We start from the raw sequence: 26,653 nt of genomic DNA, 5'->3' as shown, positions 1-26,653 counted from the left end.
CACTCAATTTTATCTCTGCATATTTTCAAATATGGTAGGCAACATGTATTAGGCTGCAATTTGGAGGCATGTGTAAAATATTGGGGGAGGGAGGGGAGTGCACAAATGGGAGAGTGTATTATACTGTTATTCAAATGAGGGAAATGCATCATACATCTGTGCCTAACCAATGCTGAGCATGAGGGATCTTTGTACTTCCCTGGTATCCAGCATCGTTAAGGACTCTAAAGACATTTAAATTTTAAATGGCCAGTTTCTCCATTGCAATTGATTGCAAAGCCACTGAGTTGTGCTGAAAATGGCATGGACACTCACCCACAATATACCAATATATCGAACCCTGAGGTCTGGAATTGGGTCAGGGGTGCATCCACGGTGCAAGCAGGTGTTCCAGCCCGCACAGATCTGCTTCCACAAAGAGGAATTTCACAAGGAAGGGTTATGCCAGAGCATCCATATCACACCTTCTTTAATCTCCAGTGGCATTGCATAAAGGAAGTCAAGGCCAAGTGTATCTTCAGGCAAAGCAGGGTTAGAAGGCAGGATCAGGGCACACAGGCATAATTCAGTCTCCATTTTCAAATCATACATTCTGTCCTTATTTTGATATAATGCTTTGATTTTGTGTTATTATTTATAGTTAAATAAGATTTGCAGCAATTTCAGAAGCAGTGAAGTTGAGTTGTGGGTTGGAGCATAGGAGTTTCCCTGCAGTACGGGCTGAGGAGCTGAGACATAAAATTGAGGTGCTACTGCGTCAGGCATAATTTTAATAAGCTTGCCTACTAGATAAGTACCACAGTAAATGTGGATATAACAATTTATAGTGCACCAAGTTGACACAGGAAATGTATGCAGTTGCAAGATTTTTAATATATTACTAATAGATGGCCCGTCGCGCTGCTCGCAGGAAGTTAGATACCATGTTGTTTGCTAAAGGTTAGACGGTATAAACTTGGAATGTGTCATTGCAGAGCTATATAGAAATTGTTAAAAAAAAAGTGAGCAATTGAAAATTGGGATAGAATTGTATACGAGTGGGTTTTTATATAATTGTAGAAGTTTGGAAAAAATAAATGAGTAAAATAAATGAGTGAAATATATAAATTGTACAGTAGAATGTATTTATATTGTTTGTAAAAGAAATTTCTAATGCGTATAAATTATTGAACGTCATTTGTATGCATCGTACCTATAAATAAATGATATAAAATTATGAAAATGTAATCTTTGTGTTGGTATCCATTTCTGTGGTGATTTGAATGCAAGTGCGAAGTTGGGTATGTGACAATAGCAGGCGATAGTTTGGGGAGTAATGCTGAATTGAGTTCTTCGATGAAATAACAGAGGGTTGATGAAGGTAGTGCAGTTGATGCTGTGTACATGGACTTTCAAAAGGCATTTGATAAGGTGCCATATAATAGACCGGTTACCTTTGGGATTAAAGGGACAGTAGCAGCAGGGATACAAAATTGGCTAAGAGGCAGAAAGCAGAGAGTAGTGATGAATGGTTGATTTTCAGACGAGATGGAAGTGTACAGTGGTGTCCCCTAGGGGCCGGTTTTAGGACCACTGCTCTTTTTCATATATATTAATGACCTGGACTTGAGTTTAGAGGGCATAATGTAAAAGTTTGCAAATGACACAAAACTTAGAAATATAGTAAACAGTGAAGAGGACAGTAGCAGACTTCAAGGGTACATAAACAGACTGGTGAAATGTGCAGACACTTGGCAGATTAAAATTAATGCAGAGAAGTGTGAAGTGATACATTCTGGAAGCAAAAATGAGGAGAGGCAATTGTACTAAATGGTACAATTTTAAAGGGGGTGCAGGAACAGAGAGGCCTGTACACAAACCGTTGAAGGTGGCAACACAAGTCGCTAAGACCGTTAAAAAATCATACGGGATGCTTGGCTTTATAAATAGAGGCATCGATTGTGGTGGAATAACATTCTGCCGCTGCTGATGGCCCACGGGGCCTCAATGATGCCCAGTTTTGAGCTTCTAGATCTGTTCTTAATCTATCCCACTTAGCACTGTGGTAGTGCCACACAACATGATGGAGGATGTTCTCAATGTGAAGAAGGGACTTGGTCTCCTCAAGGAGTTCACAGTGGTCATTCCTACCTATACCATCATGGACAGATGCAGCTATGACAGCTAGATTGGTGAGGACAATGTCAAGTAGGTTGTTTCCTCCTGTTGGTTCTCTCACCACCTAACGCAAGCCCAGTCAGGCAGCTATGTCCTGGAGTACTCGGCCAGCTCGGTCAGTTGTGGTGCTACAAGCCAGTCTTGATGATAGACACTGAAGTCCCCACTCAGACTGTCCTGCTATCCTCAGTGCTTCCTCCAAGTGGTGTTCAACATGGAGGAGTACTGATTCATCAGCTGAGGGAGAGTACAGGTGGTAATCAGTAGGTGGTTTCCTTGCCCATGCTTGACCTGAAGCCAGAGACTTCATGGGATCCGGAGTCAATGTTAAGGACACTCCTACCTAACTGTATAGCACTGTGCCCCTACCTCTGGTGGGTCCATCTTGCCAGTGGGATAGGACATACCCAGGGAAGATGATCTGGGACATTGGCTGATAGTCATACGGAGAATTAAACTTATGTCAGACTGTTGCTTAACTAGTCTATGGGACAGTTCTCCCAACTTTGGCACCAGTCCCCCAGATGTTAGTGAGGAGGACTTTGCAGGGTCGGCTGGGTTGGGAGTGCTTTTGTCGTGTCCTGATTCGATGCCTGGGTCATAGCCGAATGGTCCATCCGGTTTTATTCTTCCAATTCTTTGTAGCAGTTTAACACAACTCAGTGGCTTTCTAGGTCACTTCAGAGGACAGTGAAGAGTCAATCACACAATTGGTGTGGGACTGGAATCATGAATAGACTACAGTTTTGGAAAATAGCACAGATTAGAATAGCATCAGTTTGGCCAGAGGACAGTTCTTGAAGAAAACATTAATCTTGAAGGGTAAAAGAACCACAACATAAGGAGAACAGTAAGTTTAATGGGAATCTTATTTTTTACTGAGAAGACAACAATGAAACACTGAACATAGGAACAAAGGAAATTACAAGACTGGAAAAGACTTTTCCGTCCTTCGAGACAGTCAGAACGTCTAATACCTCTCAATAACCCAGTCATTCAAATATCTATCCAATTCTCCCTTAAAGCATTTCATAATATCTGCCTCCACTACCTCCTGGGCATTCTGTTCCACACAGTTACCACACTTTCGCGTAAATTGTCTGTGCATTTTCCCTCTTGCAAGCCTAAACCTGTGTCCACTGGTTCTAGAGTCTACGACAATCTTGAGTATATTATCAGGAAGGAAGATTACTGAAGAAAAAAAACATGGAATGCAGAATTGGGAAATAGGAAGATCACATGCAAGACTAAAACACTGTAAATTAAAAGGGACCATTTCCTGGAAGTTTTTTGGAGCTATATACAATATCCATTTGCATTGGAGGGAGGGGGGTGGGGGGAAGATAAATAATTAAGATAAATGGTTGCGGCAAGTTGGATTTTTGCAGCTTATACCATGTACTACATGTAAGGGGTTAACACCCAAGGACATCTTGTCATCATAAGGCATCTCGTCAGCAGAAGCTATCAGCTCAAAATGGTTGTCTGGGATTGGTCTCCTCAAAATGCAAGTTCATTTCAGCCCACACAGAAGGGTTCTAAGGTGCTAATTAGTTAATCATCCCAGGGTGCCATTATTTACAATCTCAAACAATGTTATTATTAGAGACCATTGCGACAACTTCTTGTACTATTCAATTTGTGCAGCGGGTAGCACAACCAGACAGCCTCTTCGAAACCCTCTGGTCACACATGAAAGGAAAGGTCCTCAACCCAGGGGTAGATTGACAGTTATTCTGAATCCTCTGAAAAACGGGTGCGTCCCTCTATGATTGACAGCATGGTAGATAGAGCCTTCAGGACCAATTTTAACCCCACACCCCGCCTGCACAGTTCCCGCTGGGGATGGTGGTGGGGATTCACGTCGCGTTCCCAACACGTTCCCGCCCCCTACCATTTTTACTTGCCTGAATTCAGACACAGGAAGGCTTCCCACTTGAAAAGAATCCGTATGTACCTTGCCAGGGACATTTCCGTGGGTTCCCCGAGTCTAACCCCCATCTACTTGCGGGGACATCATTCCCACCTACTTCAGGCGGGACTGTGTAAGGGAAATGCAAATGAGGCCCAGGAGTTAAAATCTCCTGGGCATCACACTCAGGGGGGCTGAGCAGTTTGCCACCCACTTTAGCCCCCAATTCCTGCCAAGTTAAAAGCAGCCCTTTCATCTCAGAATTATGGTAGCAATCAGCACATTTGTAACACACAGTTGCCAGCTGTAATGCTGAATGGTTTAAAGCCTGACAAACAAAATCAGCCTAGCCTGAGGTTATAGTAAGCATATGGTTAGAACTTGTATTTAGTGAGAAATCAAGTTAAACCTTTGTTGTTTTACCGATCTAGAAATGTAAAGAAAATACATTTCATGTGAAACTACGTGCTTTTGGACATTGAGGTATAAGTGAGCTGGCTAGGGCACCAAGGTAACTCTTCTTCAATTTCGCCATAGGATCTTTTCCATCCACCTGACAGATTTAACATCTTATCTGAAAGACTGCACCTATAATAGTAATGCACTCCCTCAGTACTGATTACATGCCTAGATTACATGCTCAAGTCAATGGAGTGGGGTTGATATGCTTAATTCAATTCATGTGCTACAAAACAATGAACTTACTTAGTAATTAGTAACTATTATATTAGCAATTAGCAGTTGTTGAACTATCGTGATTAGCATCTGTAATGCATTAGTAATTAGTACCTGCAACGTAACTAGTACCATAATTATAGGAATAATTTGTTTACAAACTACAGGAAACTCTTTTTTATCCGGCACCGACTGGACCGGCGTGGTGCCGGTTGATCAAAAAGTCCGGATTACAGAGATGTATACTTACCAAGGTACGAGAGCCCCATACACGCCCACAGATCCAGGAGTCCCTGTTGCACGGCCACAGGTGCAGGAACCCCAGTTACACGGCCACAGGTGCAGGAACCCCGGTTACACGGCCACAGGTGCAGGAACCCCGGTTACACGGCCACAGATCCAGGAACCCCGGTTACACGGCCACTAATATATAGTAAAACTTACCTGAACCTACTCCTGAATTTTGCCGGTTAAGAGAGATTTCCGGATATTTAGGTGCCGGGTAAAAGAGAGTTTCCTGTAGATCAGTAATTATTACCTGTGTTTCTGCTAGTTGGTCCTTCTGAAGCGGAGCGTGAGGGAGATTCATCAGGGCTGTTTGTAGTACTAGAAGATCCAGGATCATTCAGCCGTTGAACCACAGCACTGTGTTCTGTGTAGCAGGCTCTGCAGCAGCGCTCTCTTTTACCACTGTGTTTTGTCGTCACAAAATTATTACTACAGTAATAGCAGAAAATACGTCCACAAAGTCTGAAATGGAACAAAACAGGGTTATTTTCCAGGCGACAACAAACCTCATCTATTCAGGGAGGAAATTAAATTTAACAGAAATCTTTTTGCTGATTTTCCATAAGTCCTACGTTCCCAACCTACGTAAGTTTAGTCATAAAATATTTTCTGTGCTGTAAGATTCTATGAAATACAAAAGGCTTTTATTAAGCAAATAAGCAAAAGGATAGTCAAATAATGGATGGGAACACTTAGGAATAAAGGTGCCAGGTTGGACTTGAGAGTGAGGTAATGGTGGAGATGCTTAGCAAGTATTTCCAGCAGTTTTTACAGAAGGTGACAGTAGGGCTATAGGCGTATCTTCCGTATGTAGAAGAGTCACTACTGGAGATAAATATTCAAAAGGAAATTGTATTAAAAAGGCCAATAAGATTAAACAATGGCCAGTTGGTCCCAAGAGAGTGATGAATGCTGTTCAGGAACTGAAAAAAATCGCTTCCAAAAGAGAGTCCCATTTATTCTTTCTGCCTATTTGAACAGAATGCAGAAATAGAACCTTGAATAGAATGCAGAAATAGAACCTCAAGTAACAACGGAGATTAGCAGGATTTTTATCCCAATTAGTACACGTTAACAGACAGAAAACAAAGAGTAGGGATAAACGGGTCTTTTTCAGGATGGCAGGCTGTGACTAGTGGGGTACCGCAAGGATCGGTGCTTGTGCCCCAGCTATTCACAATCTATATCAATGATTTGGATGAGGGGATTAAATGTAACATTTCCAAATTTGCTGATGATACAAAGCTAGGTGGCAGTGTCAGTTGTGAAAAGGATGTGAAGAGGTTTCAAGGGGATCTCGACAGGCTCAGTGAGTGGGCGAGAACATAGCAGATGGATTATAATGTGGATAAATGTGAAGTTATCCACTTTGGTAGAAAAAACAGAAAGGCAGAGTATTTCCTAAATGGTGAAAGATTGGGGAATGCAGATGCTCAAAGGGGCCTGGGTGTCCTTGTACATGAGTCACTGAAAGTGAATGTGCAGGTGCAGCAAGCCATTAGGAAGGCAAATGGTATGCTGGCCTTCATTACAAGAGGATTTGAGTACAGGAGTAAAGAAGCCTTACTCCAATTATATAGGGCCTTGGTGAGACCACACCTGGAGCACTGTGTACAATTTCGATCTCCTTACCTAAGGAAGGATATACTCCCCATTTAGGGAGTGCAACGAAGGTTCACAAGATTGATTCCTGGGATGGCGGGACTGTCGTGTGAGAAGAGATTGAGTAAACTAGGCCAGTATTCTTTTGAATTCAGAAGAATGAGAGGGGATCTCATTGAAGCATACAAAATTATTACAGGGCTTGATTGGGTGGATGCTGGGAGAATGTTTCCCTTGGCTGGGGAGTCTAGAACCAGGGGCCACAGCCTCAGGATAAAGGGTAGGCCGTTCAGGACTGAGATGAGAAGAAATTTCTTCACAGAGGGTGGTGAATCTTTGGAATTTTCTACCCCAGAGGGCTGTGGAGGCTCAGTCATTGGGTATATTCAAAACAGAAAGTCGATAGATTTCTGACTAGTAAAGGCATCAAGGGATATGGCGATAGGGCCGGTGAATGGAGTTGAGGCAGAAGATCAGCTATGATCTCATTGAATGGCGGAGCAGGCTCGAAGGGCCGAATGGCCTACTCCTGCTCCTATTTCTTATGTTATGTGGAATTAACAGCCTTAATAAGAGTTGTTTGACTATCTTATCAGGATTAAGGCATGAAAAATACAGGAATTTTTGTCTTCAGTTTGCTAATTAACTGGAGCTGATGTAAAAAATACCCTTGGAAGGCTAAGCCAGTATGTTTAAAATATAATGCATGCACCTCGACAAGCAGACCAGGCAATTGGGAGAGTGGGCCATGTTGGGGAGTGAGGTAGGAGCGCTAAAGAGGCAAGGGACCGTCATTTCCCCATGGCAGCTCCAATCACACACAGGAACAGGAGTAGGCCATTCAGTCCCTCGAGCCTGTTCTGCCAGTTAGACCATGGCTGATCTGTACCTCAACTCCATTTACCCATCTTTGCTCCAGAACCCTGGATACCCTTAACAAAAATCTGATTAATTTCAACCTTTTGAGGGAGAGGGTTCCAGATTTCTACTACCCTTTGTGTGAAAAAGGCCGTCATGATTTCATTCCTAAATGGCCGAGCTCTAATTTTAATATTATGCCCCCTTGTTCGGGATTCCACCACCAGTATCTCGATTAGATCACCCCATCATCATTCTGAACTCATGGGAATACAAGCCAGGTTTATGCAACCTTTCTTCATAATTTAACCCTTTAAGCTCTGGTATCATTCTGCTGAATTTGCGCTATACCCCTACAAAGCCATCTTTCCTGAGATGCAGTGCCCAACACTGATCGTAGTATTCCAAATGGGATCTGAGCAAGGCACTGTACAATTGAAGTATAAATTATTCACTTTTCTTTCCAAGCTGCTTGAGATAATGGTCAACATTCCATTTTTGTATCTGTGCACTAGCTTTTAGTGATTTGTGTACATGGACACCGAAATCCCTTTGCCCCTCCAGTTTCTAATCTCTCACCATTTTTCGGATCCAAAGTGGATGATCTCACACATTGAACTCCATCTGCCACAGATTTGCCCACTTACTTAATCTCTCTGTCCCTTTGTAACTTCCAGCTTCCATCTACACAAGTTGCTGTGCTGTCTGCAAAATTAGTTTTAAATTGGTGGATTTTCATTGCTAATTAAGATCAAGCTCCATTATTTTAATTGTTGAGTACTTACATTTGACCAAGGTGTATTGCATTAAATTGGAACTAGTAATGGACTGGTACATCACCAGCAATGGCTGAGTCTAACATGTACGAGTTTAACATGTACCTACTTTTGAAAATAGAAATCAGTTTTGCAGGATTTTCATTTGGGTGAATATTCTCAATGAGGTTCTTGCATTTCATCCCTATTTACCATTTGCAATTGTATTTTGACACATTTATTTAAAAATTACCTCAACAGTAAATTGTCAGAACAGTTGGAACAAAAAGCACAAGTAATTGTGGATTCACAATTATTGAGAAACGAAAAGGAGGAGAAGCTAAAGGCCCTCGCAGAAAACTTCACCAGGTATGACTTTAAAACATAGTAGAAGAGTTAATCTCCGTCTGTTTCTTCTCTTATCAGCTTGTATTTTGCATAAAAGATACTTGGGTACGTATCTAATTGCAGATGGTTGTAATGACACAAAGTTCTGGAGGCATTGTATGGTAGATCTTTCTATTTGTTTGCCTCTAGATACTGTATGGAGTGGGATTTCTGCTGGCTGTGCAGGCCAAAATGTTGTGTTTAAAAAATTTAAATACTTCTGAGTTTAGTTTCTTTACAGCAGTCAATTTTTTTTTTTTTATTCGTTCATGGGATGTGGGCATCGCTGGCAAGGCCAGCATTTATTGCCCATCCCTAGCTGCCCTTGAGAAGGTGGTGGTGAGCCGCCTTCTTGAACTGCTGCAGTCTGTGTGGTGAAAGTACTCCCACAGTTCTGTTAGGGAGTTCCAGGATTTTAACCCAGCGACAATGAAGAATCGGCGATATACTTCCAATTTAGGATGGTGTGTGACTTGGAGGGGAACTTGGAGGTGGTGGTGTTTCTCATGCGCCTGTTGCCCTTGTCCTTCTAGATGGTAGAGGTTGCAGATTTGGGAGGTTCTGCCGAAGAAGCCTTGACGAGTTGCTAAAGTCCATCTTGTAGATGGTACCCACTGCAGCTACAGTACTCTGGTGGTGGAGGGAGAGAATGTTTAAGGTGGTGGATGGGGTGCCAATCAAGCAGGCTGCTTTGTCTTGGATGATGTCGAGCTTCTTGAGTGTTGTTGGAGCTGCACTCATCCAGGCAAGTGGAGAGTATTCCATCACACTCCTGACTTGCGCCTTGCAGATGGTGGAAAGACTTTGGGGAGTCAGGAGGTGAGACACTCGCCGCAGTATACCCAGCCTCTGACCTGCTCTTGTTGCCACAGTATGTGTGTGTCTGGTCCAGTTAAGTTTCTGGTCAATGGTGACCCCTCAGGATGTTGATGGTGCAGCATTCGGAGATGGTAATGCCGTTGAATGTCAAGGGTTAGATTCTCGCTTGTTGGAGATAGTCATTGCCTCGCACTTGTGTGGTGTGAATGTTATCTGCCACTTATCAGCCCAAGCCTGAATGTCGTCCAGGTCTTGCTGCATGCGGGCATGGACTGCTTCATTATCTGAGGAGTTGCGAATGACACTGAACACTATGCAGTCATCAGTGTACATCCCCACTTCTGACCTTATGATGGAGGGAAGGTCATTGATGAAGCAGCTGAAGATGGTTGGGCCTGGGACACTGTCCTGAGGAACTCCTGCAGCGATGTCCTGGGGCTGTGATGATTGACCTTCAACTACCACAACCATCATCCTTTGTGCTAGGTATGACTCCAGTCAGTGGAGAGTTTTCCCCCCGATTCCCATTGGCTTCAGTTTTACTAGGGCTCCTTGATGCCACACTCGATCAAATGCTGCCTTGTTGTCAAGGGCAGTCACTCTCACCTCACCTCTGGAATTCAGCTCTTTTGTCCATGTTTGGACCAAGGCTGTAATGAGGTCTGGAGCAGAGTGGTCCTGGCGGATCCCAAACTGGGCATCAGTGAGCAGGTTATTGGTGAGTAAGTGCTGCTTGATAGCACTGTCGACGACACCTTCCATCACTTTGCTGATGATTAAGAGTATACTGATGAGACGGTAATTGGCCGGATTGGATTTGTCCTGCTTTTTGTGGACAGGACATACCTGGGCAGTTTTCCACATTGTCAGCTAGATGCCAATGTTATAGCTGTACTGAAACAACTTGGCTAGAAGCGCGGCTAGTTCTGGAGCACAAGTCTTCAGCACGACAGCCGGGGCCCACAGCCTTTGCTGTATCCAGTGCGCTCAGCCGTTTCTTGATATCACCTGGCGTGAATCGAATTGGCTGAAGACTGGCTTCTGTGATGGTGGGGCCTCAGGAGGAGGCCGATATGGATCATCCACTCGGCACTCCTGGCTGAAGATGGTTGTAAACGCTTCAGCTTTGTCTTTTGCACCCACAGTGCTGGGCTCCACCATCATTGAGGATGGGGGTATTCATGGAGCCTCCTTCTCCCGTAAGTTGTTTAATGGTCCAACACCATTCACAACTGGATGTGGCAGGACTGCAGAGCTTTGATCTGATCCAATGATTGTGGGATCGCTTAGCTCTGTCTATAGCATGCTGTTTCCGCTTTTTAGCATGCATGTAGTCCTGTGTTGCAGCTTCCCCAGGTTGGCACCGCATTTTTAGATACGTCTGGTGCTGCTCCTGGCATGCTCTTCTACACTCTTTATTGAACCAGGGTTGGTCCCCTGGCTTGATGCTAATGGTAGAGTGAGGGATATGCCAGGCCATGAGGTTACAGATTGTGGTGGAATACAATTCTGCTGCTGCTGATGGCCCACAGTGCCTCATGGTTGCCCAGTTTTGAGCTGCTAGATCTGGTCTGAATTTATCCTGTTTAGCACGGTGGTAGTGCCACGCAACACAATGGAGGGTGTCCTTCAGTGTGAAGACGGGACTTCGTCTCCACAATGACTGTGCGGTGGTCACTGCTACCAATACTGTCATGGACAGATGCATCTGCGACGGGTAGATTGGTGAGGACGAGGTCAAGTAGGTTTTTCCCTGGTGTTGGTTCTCTTACCACCTGTCGCAGGCCCAGACTGGCAGCTATGTCTTTCAGGACTCTGCCAGCTCGGTCAGTAGTGGTGCTACCGAGCCATTCTTGGTGATGGACATTAAAGTCCCCCACCCAGAGTACATTCTGTGTCCTTGCTACTCTCAGTGCTTCTCCCAAGTGGTGTTCAACATGGAGGAGTACTGATTTATCAGCTGAGCGAGGGCGGTAAGTGGTAATCAGCAGGAGGTTTCCTTGCCCGTGCTTGACCTGAAGCCATGAGACTTCATGGGGTCTGGAGTCAATGTTGAGGACTCCCAGGGCCACTCCCTCCCGACTGTATACCACTGTGCCACCACCCCTGGTGGGTCTGTCCTGCCGGTGGGAGGAGTTTGGGTCATTGGTTGAAAGGTATGATTCTGTGAGTACGACAGCTCTCCCAATTTTGGCACAAGTCCCCAGATGTTGGTGAGGAGGACTTTGCAGGATCGACTGGGCTGGGTGTGCCGTTGTCGTGTCCGTAGCTGATGCAGAGGTCGATGCCGGGTGGTTCATCCGGTTTTATTCTTATTGTTTTTCGTAGTGTTTTTTTTTTACCACTGAGTGGCTTGCTAGGCCATTTCAGAGGGCAGTTAAGAGTCAACCACATTGCTGTGGGTCTGGAGTCACATATAGGCCAGACTGGGTAAAGACGACAGATTTCCTTCCCTAAAGGACATTAGTGAACTAGGTGGGTTTTTACGACAATCTGATAGTTTCATGGTCACCATTACTAGCTTTTTATTCCAGATATATTTTAGTGAATTTAAATTCCCCAGCTGCCGTGGTGGGATTTCCACTCACGTCTCCGGGTCATTAGTCCAGGCCTATGGATTACTAGTCCAGTAACATAACCACTATGCTACCATTCCAGGTTCCTAGTGCTGAAGACCTTTGCGACAAGACCTAGCTGTTCCCTTAGCCAAACTATTCCATTGCAGCAATGACACTGGCCGACAATGTGAAAAATTGCCCAGGCATATTCTATACACAAGAAACAAGACTAACTTGGTCAATTACCCCTCAATCCACCTTATCCCAATCATCGGCTAAATTATGGAAGGCTGAGCAAGATTTAGCACTTTTGACTTGAAGGCCTAGAAATTCAGTTAAGGCCCGCCAGCAGGTTAACGCCCAAAAGTTAGCGCTGCGCGCGGAGCCAGTTGCGCCCGCCAGAAATTCACTTTTAGCGCCCCAAGTCGGAACCGGGCGCTGTTCCAGGGTGTGCCCGCCTCCGCTTGGGGCGCTGAAAGTGAATTTCAGCGCTCCAGCTGCCGCTGCGCCACCCGATGCGGTGCGGCAGGCTGGGGTACTGCAGGCCTCCTCCTTCTCTTAAGGAGGAGCTGCCTGCAGCCGTGAGATCGCCGCTGGATTCTGCCAGCAAATGAGCCCGGCACCACGGAGAAGTGCCGGGCTCGCGGGAATCAGCCACCAATGCCGCGGGGGGGGGGGGTGGTGTAGGAGGCTGGGGAGGGAGGTGCAGGCAGGCGGCCGCCGAAAAAGCGGCCGACCGCATCTCCACCTTAAAGCGCCCCAGTAGCGCAGCAGTACGGCCCCGTTTTTCAAACACTGTTTGCGGCCGCTGCAGAAGAGGCGGCCGCAACTAAATATGGGGTTTGGGCCGGAAGCGGGGCGGTACCGGGGCACTGCGCACACCGATGACGTCATCGGTGTCGGCGCAGCGCTACCGGCTACCGCCGCCATTACCGCAGCGCTGAATATCAGCGCACCCTCTTACACTGGCGCAGAAACCCTCTTTGGGCGAAAAGTGGGCGCAAAGCCTACTGAATTTCTAGGCCGAAGACTCTTGCATACACACTTCAGCCCTTACGCACGTGCTGAGCTCTGCTATGGTTGAGGATGGGATGCTCGTGAAGCCGCCTCTTCACATTAGTTGCCTGATGGTTTATAACCATTCTCAACAATGTGGAAGGGACACGGGGCTCTGAGCATTGGCTGTGGAACCGCTTTGTTTTGTCTACAGTCAACTGCTTTTCATGTTTAGCATACAGGTAATCCTGCATTGTAGCTTCACTAGGCTGCTGCTGGTGGTGCGTCCTTCTATACTCCACATTGAACCAGGATTGATCACTCAGCTTGATGGTGATGCATGAGTGAGGAGTGTGACAGCCCATGAGGTTACAGACTGCGCAGGTATACAATTCTTCTGCTGATCACCCACAGCCCCTCATAGATGCCCATTTTTAAGCTGCTAGATCTGTCCTTAGTCTAGCCTACTTAGCATGGCAATAGTACCACACCACACGATGAAGGGCATCCTCATTATGAAGACAAGAGTTAGCCTTCACAAGGACTCAGCGGTGGCCAATGCTACCCTGGACAGAAGTGTCTGCAACAGGTAGATTGGTGAGGATTTGGTCAAGTAGGCTACACCCTTTTTGGTTCCCTTATCACCCAGGTTTTCAGAGGCCGGTCAGCACTGTCTGACTACTGAGCCTCTTTTGGTGGTGAACACTGAAGTCCGCCACCCAATGTATATTTGTCCCCCTGTTTCCCTCGTGCTTCCTCCAAGTGGTATTTGAACACTGTTTCATCAGTTGGGAAGGGGCTGGAGGTAGTACTCAGACGATTTCCTTGGTCTAGGTTAACCCCAAAGTCATGTGACTTCATGGAGCCCAGAGTCCATTTTGAGGACTTCCAGGGCCAGGACAATCTGACTGTGTATCAATATGTCTACATCTCTGGTGGGACTATATGATCGGTGCGAGAGGAAATACCCAGAATGGTAATAAAGGAATCTAGGCTGTTGGCTGATAGATACGACACTGTAAATACAACTGGTCAGGCTATTGCTTGACTGATCTGTCTGACAGCTCTTCCAACTTGGGTACCAGTCCCCAGATGATAGTGAGGAGGACTATGCAGAGTTAACTGGGTGAGGACTGCCCAAGTATTGTCCTGATACAATGTCTGGTTCATTGCCAATAGGCCCATCCAATATCTCTTATGATTCTGTCTGGTAACAGTTCTTTTTACAACTGATTGGCTTGCTAAACCACTTCAGAGGACATTTAGGGGGAGAAATTGGGTGAGTAGCGCCACCTGTTAGCGCCTAAAGAGGCAGGCAGTGGCTGTAGCGCCACTGGCTGCGCCTCCCGCGATATTCAGGAGGGGCGCTAATGGTGGCGTTAGCCTGTTGCGCTGCGCCGCCACCGATGACGTCATCGGTGTGCGCAGCGCCCCATTCGCGATATTTGGTAGCGAACGGCGCAGTTGCGCTGTTCGCTACCCGCGCCCGGCGCAGTTGCGCTGTTCGCTACCCGCGCCCGGTTCACGGGGCTTTACTGTGCCGGCAGCGGCGCAAGTTAAGGTGGAGGTGCGGGGCGGCCGCTTTTTCGGCGGCCGCTTGCCAGCACCTCCGTCCCCGGCCTCCTAAACCACCCCCCCGCGGCATTGCCGGCTGTTTCCCGAGAGCCCGGCACTTCTCCTTGGTGCCGGGCTCATTTGCTGGCACTCGCGAGCGGGGATCGCGCTGTTGCAGGCACCTCCCCCTTAACAGTGGGAGGAAGGCCTGCAGTACCGCAGCGTGCCGTGCCGCAGCGTGTGGCGCTGCGATAATCAGTTTCAGCGCCCTAAGAGGGACGCGGAGCGCCTTGAGCCTCGCCCCGTGTCCCTCGAGGGGCACTGAAACTGAATTTCTGGTGATCGGTATTACTCCGATCGCTGCGCCAAATCCTGCGCTCAGGTGACTTTTGCGCCACTTTGGCGCCCCAACCCAATTTCTAGGCCTTATAAGAGTCAATCACATATTGTGGGACTGGAGTCACATGTAGTCACACTGGCTAGGGTGGAAGGTTCCCTTCCCTGAAAGACACTAGTGAACCAATTGAGTTTTTAACATTAATCCAGCAGAGTTCAATCATTTTTCTAGTGCTGGCCCACACTTTACTAGATATTCAAATTCAATTTCACAACTTGCCTCATCACATAGAATGTAAAGTCCAACAATCATCTTTGTTGATCTTATCTGAACTCTGTTCTTTTGAAGATACTAAACTGGATATAAAATTACAAATATGGTTTTACTAATGATCTGTACAAGGTTATAATAGCTTGCTTTGTAGCAAGTTCCTGGTTGAGCCTGAATCACATGAGTAAGGCAGGATTCCGACTTTTCTCTGCTGTCATGAATGTGGGTATTAATATGGGTATTGTAATTTGTGTATTGTAAGATTGGTATTATAATGTGGGTGTCACTAATATGGGTATTGAAATCTGATCTGGGTATCAGTAACGTGGTTAGCACAGATATGGATCTTGTGATGTAACTATTTTAACAAGGATATCACTGCTGTGGGTATCGCTAATGTACACATCGTTAGAAAGGTATTTTGCTGTGGGCTGTTATGGCTATTGTAACATAAATATTATTAATATATCAGTAATGGGGATATCATAATGCAGATTTCGCTAATGGCGCTGATTGTAATGTGAGTATAACTAATGGGGATATCAGTAATGCAGGTATCACTAATGATTTTTGAGGGGGATTGACAGGGTAGATGCTGCTAGGTTTTTTCCCCTGGCTGGAGAGTCTAGAACTAGGGGCATAGTATCAGGATAAGGGGTCAGCCATTTAAGACTAAGATGAGGAGGAATTTCTTCACTTAGAGGGTTGTGAATCTCTGGATTTCTACCCCAAGAGGGCTGTGGATGCTGAATCGTTGAGTATAATCAAGGCTAGGATAGATGGATGTTTGGACTCTAAGGGAATCAAAGGATACGGAGATCGGGTGGGAAAGTGGAGTTGAGGTCGAAGATCAGCCATGATCTTATTGAATGGCGGAGTAGGGTCGAGGGGGCGTATGGCGGACTCCTGCTCCTATTTCTTATGTTCTTATGATTACAGACCTTTAAAATCTTTTTTTTTTAATCAATCTCCACTGATAAATTCCCAGATTTTTCCAGGATGTTGGATCAGTAAAAAAGACAAATTTCTATCTGATTTGACTTGCAAATAAACAAATTCTCCTTGGTCTTAGTGGATCCCAAGATGCGCTGTTTAGAGTTAGTGAAATCGTCACACACGCTGCAGTGATGCCACATGAAATGTGTGTGATGATGCCACTAATACGATGCGTGCACATCCCAAGATCCGACTTTCAGCACCTTCATTTTGTAAGGGAGGTAACATGACCTAAATTATTTAAGAATTTAGAACAGTTTGAGAGACAGTTTAAATGAGGTGCCAATAGAAAAATGAAGGGTAATTGCGACAAAATGCAATACACACACACACTTAATAAGCAACATGCTGATCATTGGCCACCCAAGCACAAGTCTGAAGTACACCACTGATCAACATCCAAGAGACTCAATTAAGCAAAGAAAGAGCATTTATTGCTTAGAATGGAGATAAAACATAAAGGCCTAGAAATTCACTGGCGCCCCAGCCTCGCCAGAAGTACCGCCCCGGAAGGAGTCGCGGCCGCCCGCCTCAAATTCAGTTTCAGCGCCACAGACGGAAGTGCGGCGCTACTCGAGGCGCCCCGCATCCCTCTTGGGGCGCTGCAACTGAAAATCGCAGCACACCGCAGCGCCACACGCTGCGGCACGGCGTGCTGCGGTACTGCAGGCCTTCCTCCCCTTCTTAAAGGGGAGGGGCCTGCTGCAGCGCGCTCGAAGAGCGCGAGTGCCGGCAAAAGAGCCCGGCACCGAGGAGAAGTGCCGGGCTCTTGGGACACAACCGGCACTTCACGAAGGAGTGGGGGGGGGGGGGGGCCTCAGGAGGCCGGGGACGGCGGGGCGGAGAGGTGCTGGCAGGCGGCCAGCAAAAAAAATGGCTGCCCCGCACCTCAGCGCCTCTACCGCCACAGGTAGGCCCCCCTGAACCGGTCGCAAATTGCGACCGGCGTTAAAGCAGGGGGGCACTACTAAAATTCGCGATCGGGGCGGTAGCGGGGCGCTGCGCACACCGATGACGTCATCGGTAGCGGCGCAGCGCTAATGGCTAGCACCGCCATTAGCGTCCCGCTAAATTTAGCGGGAGGCGTGGCCAATGGCGCAAAACCCACTAAGTGCCCTCTTAGGGCACTAACGGGTGGCGCAGGCCACTGAATTTCTAGGCTAAAGGATTGAAAATGTGCATCATGATTTGTCCATTAAGAGCTGTTATTCTATGGAACAATGATGGGCTCTTCAGTAAAATATACAAAATGAAATGTATCTGAAGAGCCTGGATAATGACTACAGCTCTGTTAGCAAAATGGACAACCTGCATACAATGCTCGCAATATAACAGTCAAAACAAACTGCAAAATTTAACTTTTAGCATCAGCTATTTTGTGTTTCAGTCAGGCATTAAAAATATTTGTGCTTTACAATACTATGCTGCTGATGTGCCACTTTAAGCATAACATTTCAGCAGTCAACATTTTACAGCGTACAGTCCATCCACAAATATTGGAAATGTATTTCACTGCTAAAATATTTCATGACCCTGAAAAGCCAGGTACAGGTATTGTGATATAGGTACCACGGACATGTTTACTGTGATACAGGTACCATTGATGTGGGTATTGTATTTCTACTGGGATTATATATAAAGCCTCATCAAATCCCTCAAAAACATCTGGAAATGGACACAGTTACTCTGATGTAAAAATGCAGCAGTTCATTATCTAAAAGAAATTGCTGAATGGCCTTTTCCTTCCACTTGGGTGAAAGAGCTTCATACAGTTAGGAATTATGTGGGCTCCTCAGAAGGTAACGGGCTAGATTTTCCACTGATTCGTAGTAAGTGGGTCAACAATCTATACTAAAAACAGTAGTCAGGGCTTTGCACTTCTGCACTTGCCAGCCCATGATTTTCCGCCCACTAAAGTGAATGGGTAGAAACAATCGCAGAATGTTGAGCGTAAAAGCCGAAAATCCCAACCAGTATTTTGTGTTGAGGCATTGAAAGCTCTCAAATTGAATTTTACATCTTATTTACAATTTACAGACATACCTGCAGTGATGCCGACGTAACCACCATGTAAATTGACTTTGGCAATCCAGACAGTAGTTAACTTCCCTGTCTCCAAGCCATCGTGCTTCTGAGCGGAGCTTTTGTTCAAATTCCAGTGCATCAGATTTTTGCCACAGGGCATCCTTATCTCTAAGAAATAATTAAAAACAAATAAACAGTTTGCAAAATATATTCTTGAACAAAGAAATATGGGTATCGCTAATGTGGATATCATTATGTTGGGACGTTAACATTAATGTGTGTACTATTAATGTGGGTATTGTAATATGGGTGTCACGAAGTATTGTAATGTAGGTATTAGCAATGCAGGATTCACTGGTTATTGTAATGTGGATATTGCAAATGTGGGTATTGTAATAAAGCAGCACAAAAAATGTGCATGTTAGAAGTAAATTTCACAATGAAATTTGAACATAGTACTGTACTTTGATTTTTCAGTGACCTCGAAGACCTGCTTTAAAATTGAAAATCACCAATTAACCTACAATAGAGCTTTCAAATAAATCCAAAAACATCGTGCCTCCATGCAGTTTAAAAAAATGTTTGATATTTTACCCTATTAACCTACCATAGCTTGGGACACGAAATACACAGCCCTCCAAAGAGGTGATCTCCTGTTCACTTACAAATACTCAGAGCTTTCAACATCTGGAAGCCATCTTAGTTGAGACTTCTCCAAATACACTATCTTCAAATCTGTTTACTTCATCTTCTTCACAGAGACACACGAGTGTACATGTAACCGTCAGGCCACAGGCAGGTAGGGACTATTTTTGAAAGTGGCCAGCAGCACTGTACGAAGGGGTCGGCCACTTAGGACTGAGATGAGGAGAAATTTCTTCACTCAGAGGGTGGTGAATCTTTGGAATTCTCTACCCCAGAGGGCTGTGGAGGCTCAGTTGTTGAGTATATTCAAGACAGAGATCAATAGATTTTTGGATTTTAAGGGAATCAAGGGATTTGGAGATAGTGGGGAAGGTGGAGTTAAGGTGGAAGATCAGAATGGCGGAGCAGGCTCAAAGGGCCGAGTCACCTACTCCTGCTCCTATTTCTTATGTATTACAGACAAACCAGATCCTTAGTAACTAAGCAGGATTCTCATTATCTATTTAACAGTTAAGAAAGAGAAAGTCTGGGCAGCACCATCTGAGGACCCTAATCACTGGTAATGATGGGCCTCTACTGCTAGCATGAAAACTCTATCAATAAGGAAGAGATATGGGTTGTAAAAAAGTAATTGAAACCAAAAGGCCAGTGCACAGCTGCAATAAAAAGGGCCATTAATGTATTGAGTTGAAGTACAAGAAGACAAAATCCGCATCATTCTGGGGAATGAAGTGGGGCAAGTGGAGTATGTTTCAGTGGAAGAGCATTTGGGAAACAGTGATCACAATATTAGGTTTAGAGTAGGTATGGAAAAGGAGAAGGAAAAATCAAATTTGAAAATACTCAACTGGAGGAGAGTTAATTTCAGTGAGTGGAAAAGTGACCTGGCCCAGGTGGACTGGAATCAAATATTGGCGGGTGAAACTGTAAATGAGCAATGGGAGGCCTACAAAGAGGAGACAGTTCGGGTACAGACTAGACACATTCCCATGAGGGGGAAAGGCATTGCATCCAAAGCTAGGGCTCCCTGGATGACCAAATATAGAGATTAAAATGAAACTGAAAAAGCTTATGATAAATGTTGGGTTCATAATCCAGCAGAGAACCACGCTGAATACAAAATGTACGGGGAGAACTGAAAAATGAAATAAGAGGGGCAAAGAGAGTCTATCAGAATAAAAGGGAACCCAAAAAGTCTTTGATAAACATATAAACAGTAAATGGAAGGGCGTGGTCGATTAAGGACCAAAATGATCTTCTTGTGGAGGCAGAGAGCTGAGGTACTAAATGAGTACTTTTCATCTGTCTCACTAAAGAGGAGGATGCTGCCAATGACACAGTAAAGGGGGAGGTAGTAGAGAAATTGGATAGGATAAAAATAGATCAAGAGGAGGTACCTAAAAAGGTTTGCAGCATTCAAAGCAGAAAAGTCACCCGGTCTGGATGGAATCCATCCTAGGTTGCTGAGGGCAGTAAGGGTGGAAATTGCAGAGGCTCTGGCCACAATCTTCCAATCGTCATATATAGGAGCAGTGCCAGAGGAGGACGGCAAATGTTACGCCCATGTTCAAAAAAAAGGGAGGGATAAACCCAGCAACTACAGGCCAATCAGCCCGACGGTGGCGGGGAAACTTTTATACAGACAATAATCCGGCCCAAAATTAATTGGAACTTTGAAAAATATGGGTTAATAATTGAAAGTCTGCCCGGATTTGTTGACAGCAAATTGTGTTTGACTAACTTGATTGAATTCTTTGATGAAGTAACGAAGAGGGTTGATGAGGGAAGTGCGGTTGATGTGTATATGGACTTTCAAAAGACGTTTGTTAAAGTACCACATAATAAACTTGTTAGCAAAGCTGAAGCCCATGGGATTAAAGAGGCAGTGGCTGCATGGATACAAAATTGGCTAAGGGACAGAAAGCAGAGAGTAGTGAACAGTTGTTTTTCAGACTGAAGGGAAGTATGTAGTGGTGTACCCCAGGGATCAGAATTAGAACCACTGCTCTTTTTGATATATATTAATGACCTAGACTTGGGTATGCAGGACATAATTTCAAAGTTTGCAGATAACACAAAACTCTGAAATATAGTAAACAATAAGATTTCAGGAAGACATAGACAGACGTCTGAAATGGGCAGACACATGGCAGATGAAATTTAATGCAGAGAAGTGTGAAGTGATACATGTTGGTACGTAGAATGAGGAGAGGCAATATAATCCAAATGGTGCAATTTTAAAGGGGGTGCTGGAAGAGAGACACCTGTGGGTGTACTTACACAAATCTTTGACAGTGGCAGGACAAGTTGAGAAGGCGGTTTAAAAGGCATACGGGATCCTTGGCTTTCTGAACAGAGGCATAGAGTACAAAGGCAAGGAAGTTATGCTAAAACTTTATACACCACTGGTTAGGCTCCAGCTGGAGTATTGTGTCCAATTCTGGGCACCGCACTAAAGGATGTCAAGGCCTTGAAGAGGATGCAGAGGAGATTTACTAGAATGGTACTAGAGGTGTGGGACTTCAGTTATGTTGTGAAATTAGAGAATCTGGGATTGTTCTCCTTAGAGCAGAGAAGGTTAAGTGGAGATTTGATAGAGATGTTCAAAATAATGAAAGGTTTTGGTAAGAGTAAATACGGAGAAACTGTTTCCAGTGGCAGAAGGGTCGGTAACCAGTGGACACAGATTTAAGGCAATTGGCAAAAGAACCAGAGGAGACATGAGGGAAAAAAATTATGCAGCGAGTTATGATCTGGAATGCACTGCCTGAAAGGGTGGTTGAAGCAGATTATAGTAACTTTCAAAAGGAAATTGCATAAATACTTGAAGGGGAAAAATTTGCAGGGCTACAGATGGGCCGAATGGCCTCCTGTGCTGTATCATAAGAAGCTTTTGCTGTAAAAGGTGTTGGTTGGACCCCACCTGGAATAGGGAAAATTTTATACCTGGTCTCAGGAATATAAGTTTTAACGACAATGGATAAGAACAGATTTCAGGCCGTGCTATATGTGCAGCAGGCACCGGGAACTCCTCCCAAACAGCTTGGTGAGCAGTACAACTTATTATAAAACATGTAAGTGCATGGCCAATGTCCTTCTGAACACTGGCTCAATAGCTGCTTCTTAATAATCAGATTACCACACAAGTGTAAAAGTGTTTTTCTCAAAATTAAGTAACACGGAGCTCGTCATTCAGCACTCTATAGATATACTTTTTGACCACACATCAAATTGGAACTAGCACTTCAAGATGAACTGGAAGGATGCCTGTAATTCCGACAAGGTGTGTTCCCTCAGTCGAGGAAGGAGAACTGTAATAAATGGATGATTCACTTCAGACCATTGTTGGCTAGTTCTTATCCTCCAGCCTTGACAATATTGAAGAGGCCTAGGCGTAGGGAATCTCACAGGTGGGGGAAGAGAAAATAAAATTATAGCATAGGTAGTATTTCTCATTCCTTATAAGAAGTTCAATCTCTACATACAAGTAGAAATTGCCCAGTGTCACCAAATCTGCAGGACATTGTCCCTTTAAGAAAATGTATGCCTTGGTCATTGTGATCGTTCGCCCTCCATTGTGTCACAGCCTCAATGCCCAATGAAATCAGCAGCAAGACCAAAGGAATCAGCAAGTGACAAAAACACATTGTAGTATCTCACATTTAGCTACCATCACCAATGAAGTGTGATCAGCTTCATCTAAAGTGCTGTAGATGCTAAAGAATCATCAAATTTCATAGGCTGGTTTGTTAAGTGCAATGTTTTGATGCTGTATTCAGCCAACAATCACTGTGATTGTTTTTTCCCTCGAGTATTTCAGCCGCAGGTGTCTGGGTTAGAACACTTTACAAATCATTTCTTTCTAATACCCATTTGTTGACTTCAAATTCCATATTATCTCCAGTTTTTAACTAAAAGTTTTGAATACATTTTACTCGTCAGGTCCTCAAACTCAGATGTTTGACGTGTTGAAAACCCATCACTGTGCTTGAATCTCCAAACCAAACTATTGAGAAATCCATGAGGAGAATTTGCATTTGCCTGATATGGACTAGATACCCTTTCTCCACAGGAACACGTCCCACTCATCTAAGGCTACGTTACGTAAGTTGGGCACAGCTCCGTAAGACCCAACCCTACAGGTCTTATTAATGAGACAGGCTAGTTAATCATCAACAACACCCTGAAGCATTGCGGATCTGCCTAGCTCGGGTATCAGATTACTTAGTTGGTAACATAGCCTTTTATGAAAAAATCCCATAAGACAAGGTCTCACTCACTCAAAAACTGCTGCATACAGTTCCCTTACTGGAGTTAGCAATACAGGTAGACTACCCTTTATCTGAACTTCCGAAAACCGAAACCCTCTAAAAACCGAAGGTTTTTTCGTTCAGCGTAAGTCGTGCGCACGACATGACCAGAGTGGCGCACGACTTACGCTGAGCAGGGCAGAGGGTCACTGAGTTCCCTCCTGGGTAGGAGATTGCAGGCCGAGCCGGATAAGGGATAGTGTATCCTTTTTCCGCACTTCCGAAAACCGAAATCGTTCAGCGTAAGTCGTGCGCACGACCCCGACCCCCGCCGACCCCCACCCCCCCGCCGACCCCTACCCCCGACCCCCGCGCCGACCCCGACCCCCCCGCCGACCCCCACCCCCCCCGCCGACCCCCACCCCCCGCCGACCCCCACCCCCCGCCGACCCCCACCCCCGACAAATTTCCCAGTCTTATAAAATACCTTCCGAAATCCGAAATTTTCCGAAAACCGAAACACGGCTGGTCCCGAGGTTTTCGGATAAAGGATAGTCTACCTGTAATAGGAGTTGTATTGTGGGTCCACACTCCCTCGATATCAGTTGATACTATTGTTAGCTAGTAATGGAACAGCTGCTAAATCCTGGAATTGGTGTTGGAAGTGATTATGTGAGCCCTAGGGACTCCAATACCTAATCCGCTAGCACGGTAGCTTGTTCCTATGGTGAGTCTTTCCAGGGCTGTTCCTGAGAACTCCAAAAGACAAGTCACCTGGAACAGAACTGCCCAAGGCAGGCCTCAGTTGGCCAATACAAAGGTGTGAAAAGCAGCAAATTATATGTTGGCTGAAAAAAGGCCGTTTGAGGGCGTGCAGAAAAGGAGCACTAAACTAATTCCTGCATAAAGCATCCGATCTATGAGGAGAGGTTGAAGAGAATAGAACTGCGTACTCTGGGGAAGAGAAGGCTCAGTGCAGAAGTATTCAAGGATCTTAAGAGAATAGATAAAATGACTCCGATAATATGTTTTGAGATTGGCACAAATTCTAGAACCAGGGGATTTGGGCTCAAACTTGGAAGAAGGAAGGTGCAGAGTTTAGATTTAACTACTTTATCCAGAAGGTGTTTAATGTGAATAGACTCCCCAGGGAGGCAGATAATGTGGAAAATCTTAATGAAGAACTAGACAGTGATCAGAGGAAATGAGTGACAGAAATGTTAACTTTTGGGACCAGTCTGAAAGACTGCAGTCTTTTCCAGTCCTTTACTTACTTGGGAGGGAGTTGGCAACTTTTAAAACTGACACTTCACTAAAAGTTCAACAAGATAATACAAGCTTTAAAAATAAACTTTATAGGACAACTACAAGAACTATATGTTGCACTAATTTACACTACAGTGAAATCCTGAAAAATATAACACCCTTTGTATATAGAGAACTGATAATACTTGTGCTGATGAGAGATAAACACCTAAGGGCAAAGTTCAGAATGAGCAAAACTTAGGGCACAATGTTTGTAGTGTCCCTAGATATGTCACTTCTTACGTGAAAAGCAGTAAATCCTGGCTGTATATGCAAGTTGAATAAATTAAGAAAAATAGTAATAATCAGAGATTATTAGACCTTAAGCACCTTACTAAATAAATATTTCAAATAGTAATTAACTATTGGAACAGAAAAATATTCATTGATTGTTGCATCATACTTAATAAGTTCAATTAAGCGCTCTTCCAGAAACTCTTTAGTTCTATTCAAGTCATCTACTTCAGCCAGAAGTTTTTGTTCATTCCTCTCAGTCTCCACTTGCGTCTTCTCAAGGTGTTGTTTATATTCTTCTAGCTCCTTCTTTACAGCTTCCAACTCCTGCTGAGTACTATTGAAAAATAAATTTCAGTAAGTCAACTGCAAACATCAGTAACTTTATGAAGCCTCAGGGTCCAATGCAGTAAATAGCATTCAAAACCAAAGGTCATTTCATTGATGTTCACTCACTTCCAACACTACTAAATGCAATTTTAATTCTTGTAAATGTAAAGTGAATAATACAGTAACTGTTTAGGCTAGAGATTTATTACCAGTTCCAGCAGAAAAGATAGGACACTTTTTTTGTCGATATCATGAAATTAATTACTTGTATTATCTGATTTTCCTCGCTCCACCATTAGCGGCCGTGCCTTCAGCTGCCTTGGCCCTAAGCTCTGAAATTCCCTCCCTAAACCTCTCTGCCACTCTATCCTCTTAAGACCCTCTTTAAAATCATCTGTTCCAATATCTCCTCTTGTGGCTCAATGTCAAATTTTGTTTGATAACGCTCCTATGAAGCACCCTGGGACGTTTTACGATGTTAAAACCGCTATATAAATGCAAGTTGTTGTTGTACCGCCACAGAACCACTGTTCTGAGACTTAATAGTTCCCTTTTTGAAACTCCAATTGTAATAGTTAAAAACAATTCAACTCTATGCCAATTGCAACGTATACTTGTAAAGTGATCTTAATAAATAGATATTTGGCAATTTTTTTTGTTTGACAAGATCCAGGGTTGACATTTCATGCACATCATCACATCATGCATGCAGTTTGATGCCAGTTAGGTCATCTTGTATTTTTTTTATATATATAACAAAAATGAAAAAGTTACATATTTCTTGAAGATGATGCCCTGTTTAAAACAGTCAAACTGAATTTTCTTCACCTATGTAAATAAACAAATTAAAAGGGCCGTACTCAAGTGTGTGTGTGTGTGTGTGTGTGTGGAGTTAGCTGATCTAAGCAAAGTGGAAAGTTGTATGCCATAATCAGCCACAGCATCCCAGGATAGGGAGTAGAAAATTCAGATATTCTAGTTATTCAATGAACCCTGCTGGTAAGTGCAGGTCTGTGGACATCTGCAGATTACAGGATTAGACTAGGCTATGATGTCTCCAGGGAATCACTTGCATTTATATGTGAATAGCCACTTGGTTAAAATCTACAATCTGCCCAATATCTAGTTAAACAACAGTGACACCTGCGGATCTTAACAGTAGAACCCTAGTTGAAAGTATTGGATACTATGAACTCACAAATCAGGCCATGTGCATTTTCTTGTCTTTTCTGAACACGGATTGAAAAGCACTCCAGTGAGATGAGGCTGACTGCAAACCAACAAATTGTTTTTTATACAGAATACATGAGTGAACAGTATCGAGTTTTCCAGTGAGATACATCTATTTCCTACCACTCCTCATACGCTAAAATGACAAACCATACAACTCAGTCTCTATAATAGGCTAAACTCATTTCTAAGTTAGCTGTCCTTGAGCTAACTGGCACTATCTATTGGATAAAAGAAACATGGATTCACTCTGCTATACTTGAGCCTGTTTCTGATTTAGTCACAATAACTGCTCACTGCCTAGTGAGCGAGATATCGGTGGCTCTGATTTCTTCCGGCTGGGTAAGGGACAGGAGGAAAGAGTGCTTCCGGCCCTTTTCCTGGCCATCAAAATTTCCATTTGAAGTGAGGGTTGGCATATTATGATGCCATGCAAAGGAGGGAAACACACCAAACAATGGCCTAGAAAT

General features: G+C 44.4%; 1 protein-coding gene across 7 annotated transcripts in view; it reads right to left on the bottom strand.

Annotated features, from left to right (window-relative positions):
• fyco1a (FYVE and coiled-coil domain autophagy adaptor 1a) overlaps positions 1-26,653 on the bottom strand; it is a 272,403-nt gene that overhangs the window by 177,629 nt on the left and 68,121 nt on the right. For all 7 annotated transcript variants that reach the window (XM_085989186.1, XM_085989185.1, XM_085989184.1 and 4 more), the window contains 3 exons: positions 24,793-24,960; positions 18,208-18,357; positions 5,283-5,494 (listed from right to left, as the gene is read on the bottom strand). In XM_085989186.1, the coding sequence (XP_085845312.1) occupies positions 5,283-5,494; positions 18,208-18,357; positions 24,793-24,960 (530 nt within the window). The remainder of the gene's footprint in view (positions 1-5,282; positions 5,495-18,207; positions 18,358-24,792; positions 24,961-26,653) is intronic.

Source organism: Somniosus microcephalus, chromosome 5, assembly GCF_052327205.1.
Source record: "Somniosus microcephalus isolate GS21.2 chromosome 5, FLI_Smic_1.0, whole genome shotgun sequence".
Lineage (NCBI taxonomy): Eukaryota > Metazoa > Chordata > Chondrichthyes > Squaliformes > Somniosidae > Somniosus > Somniosus microcephalus.
Note: the sequence above shows the minus strand (reverse complement) of the source record. Positions and strands in the feature narration are given on the sequence as shown.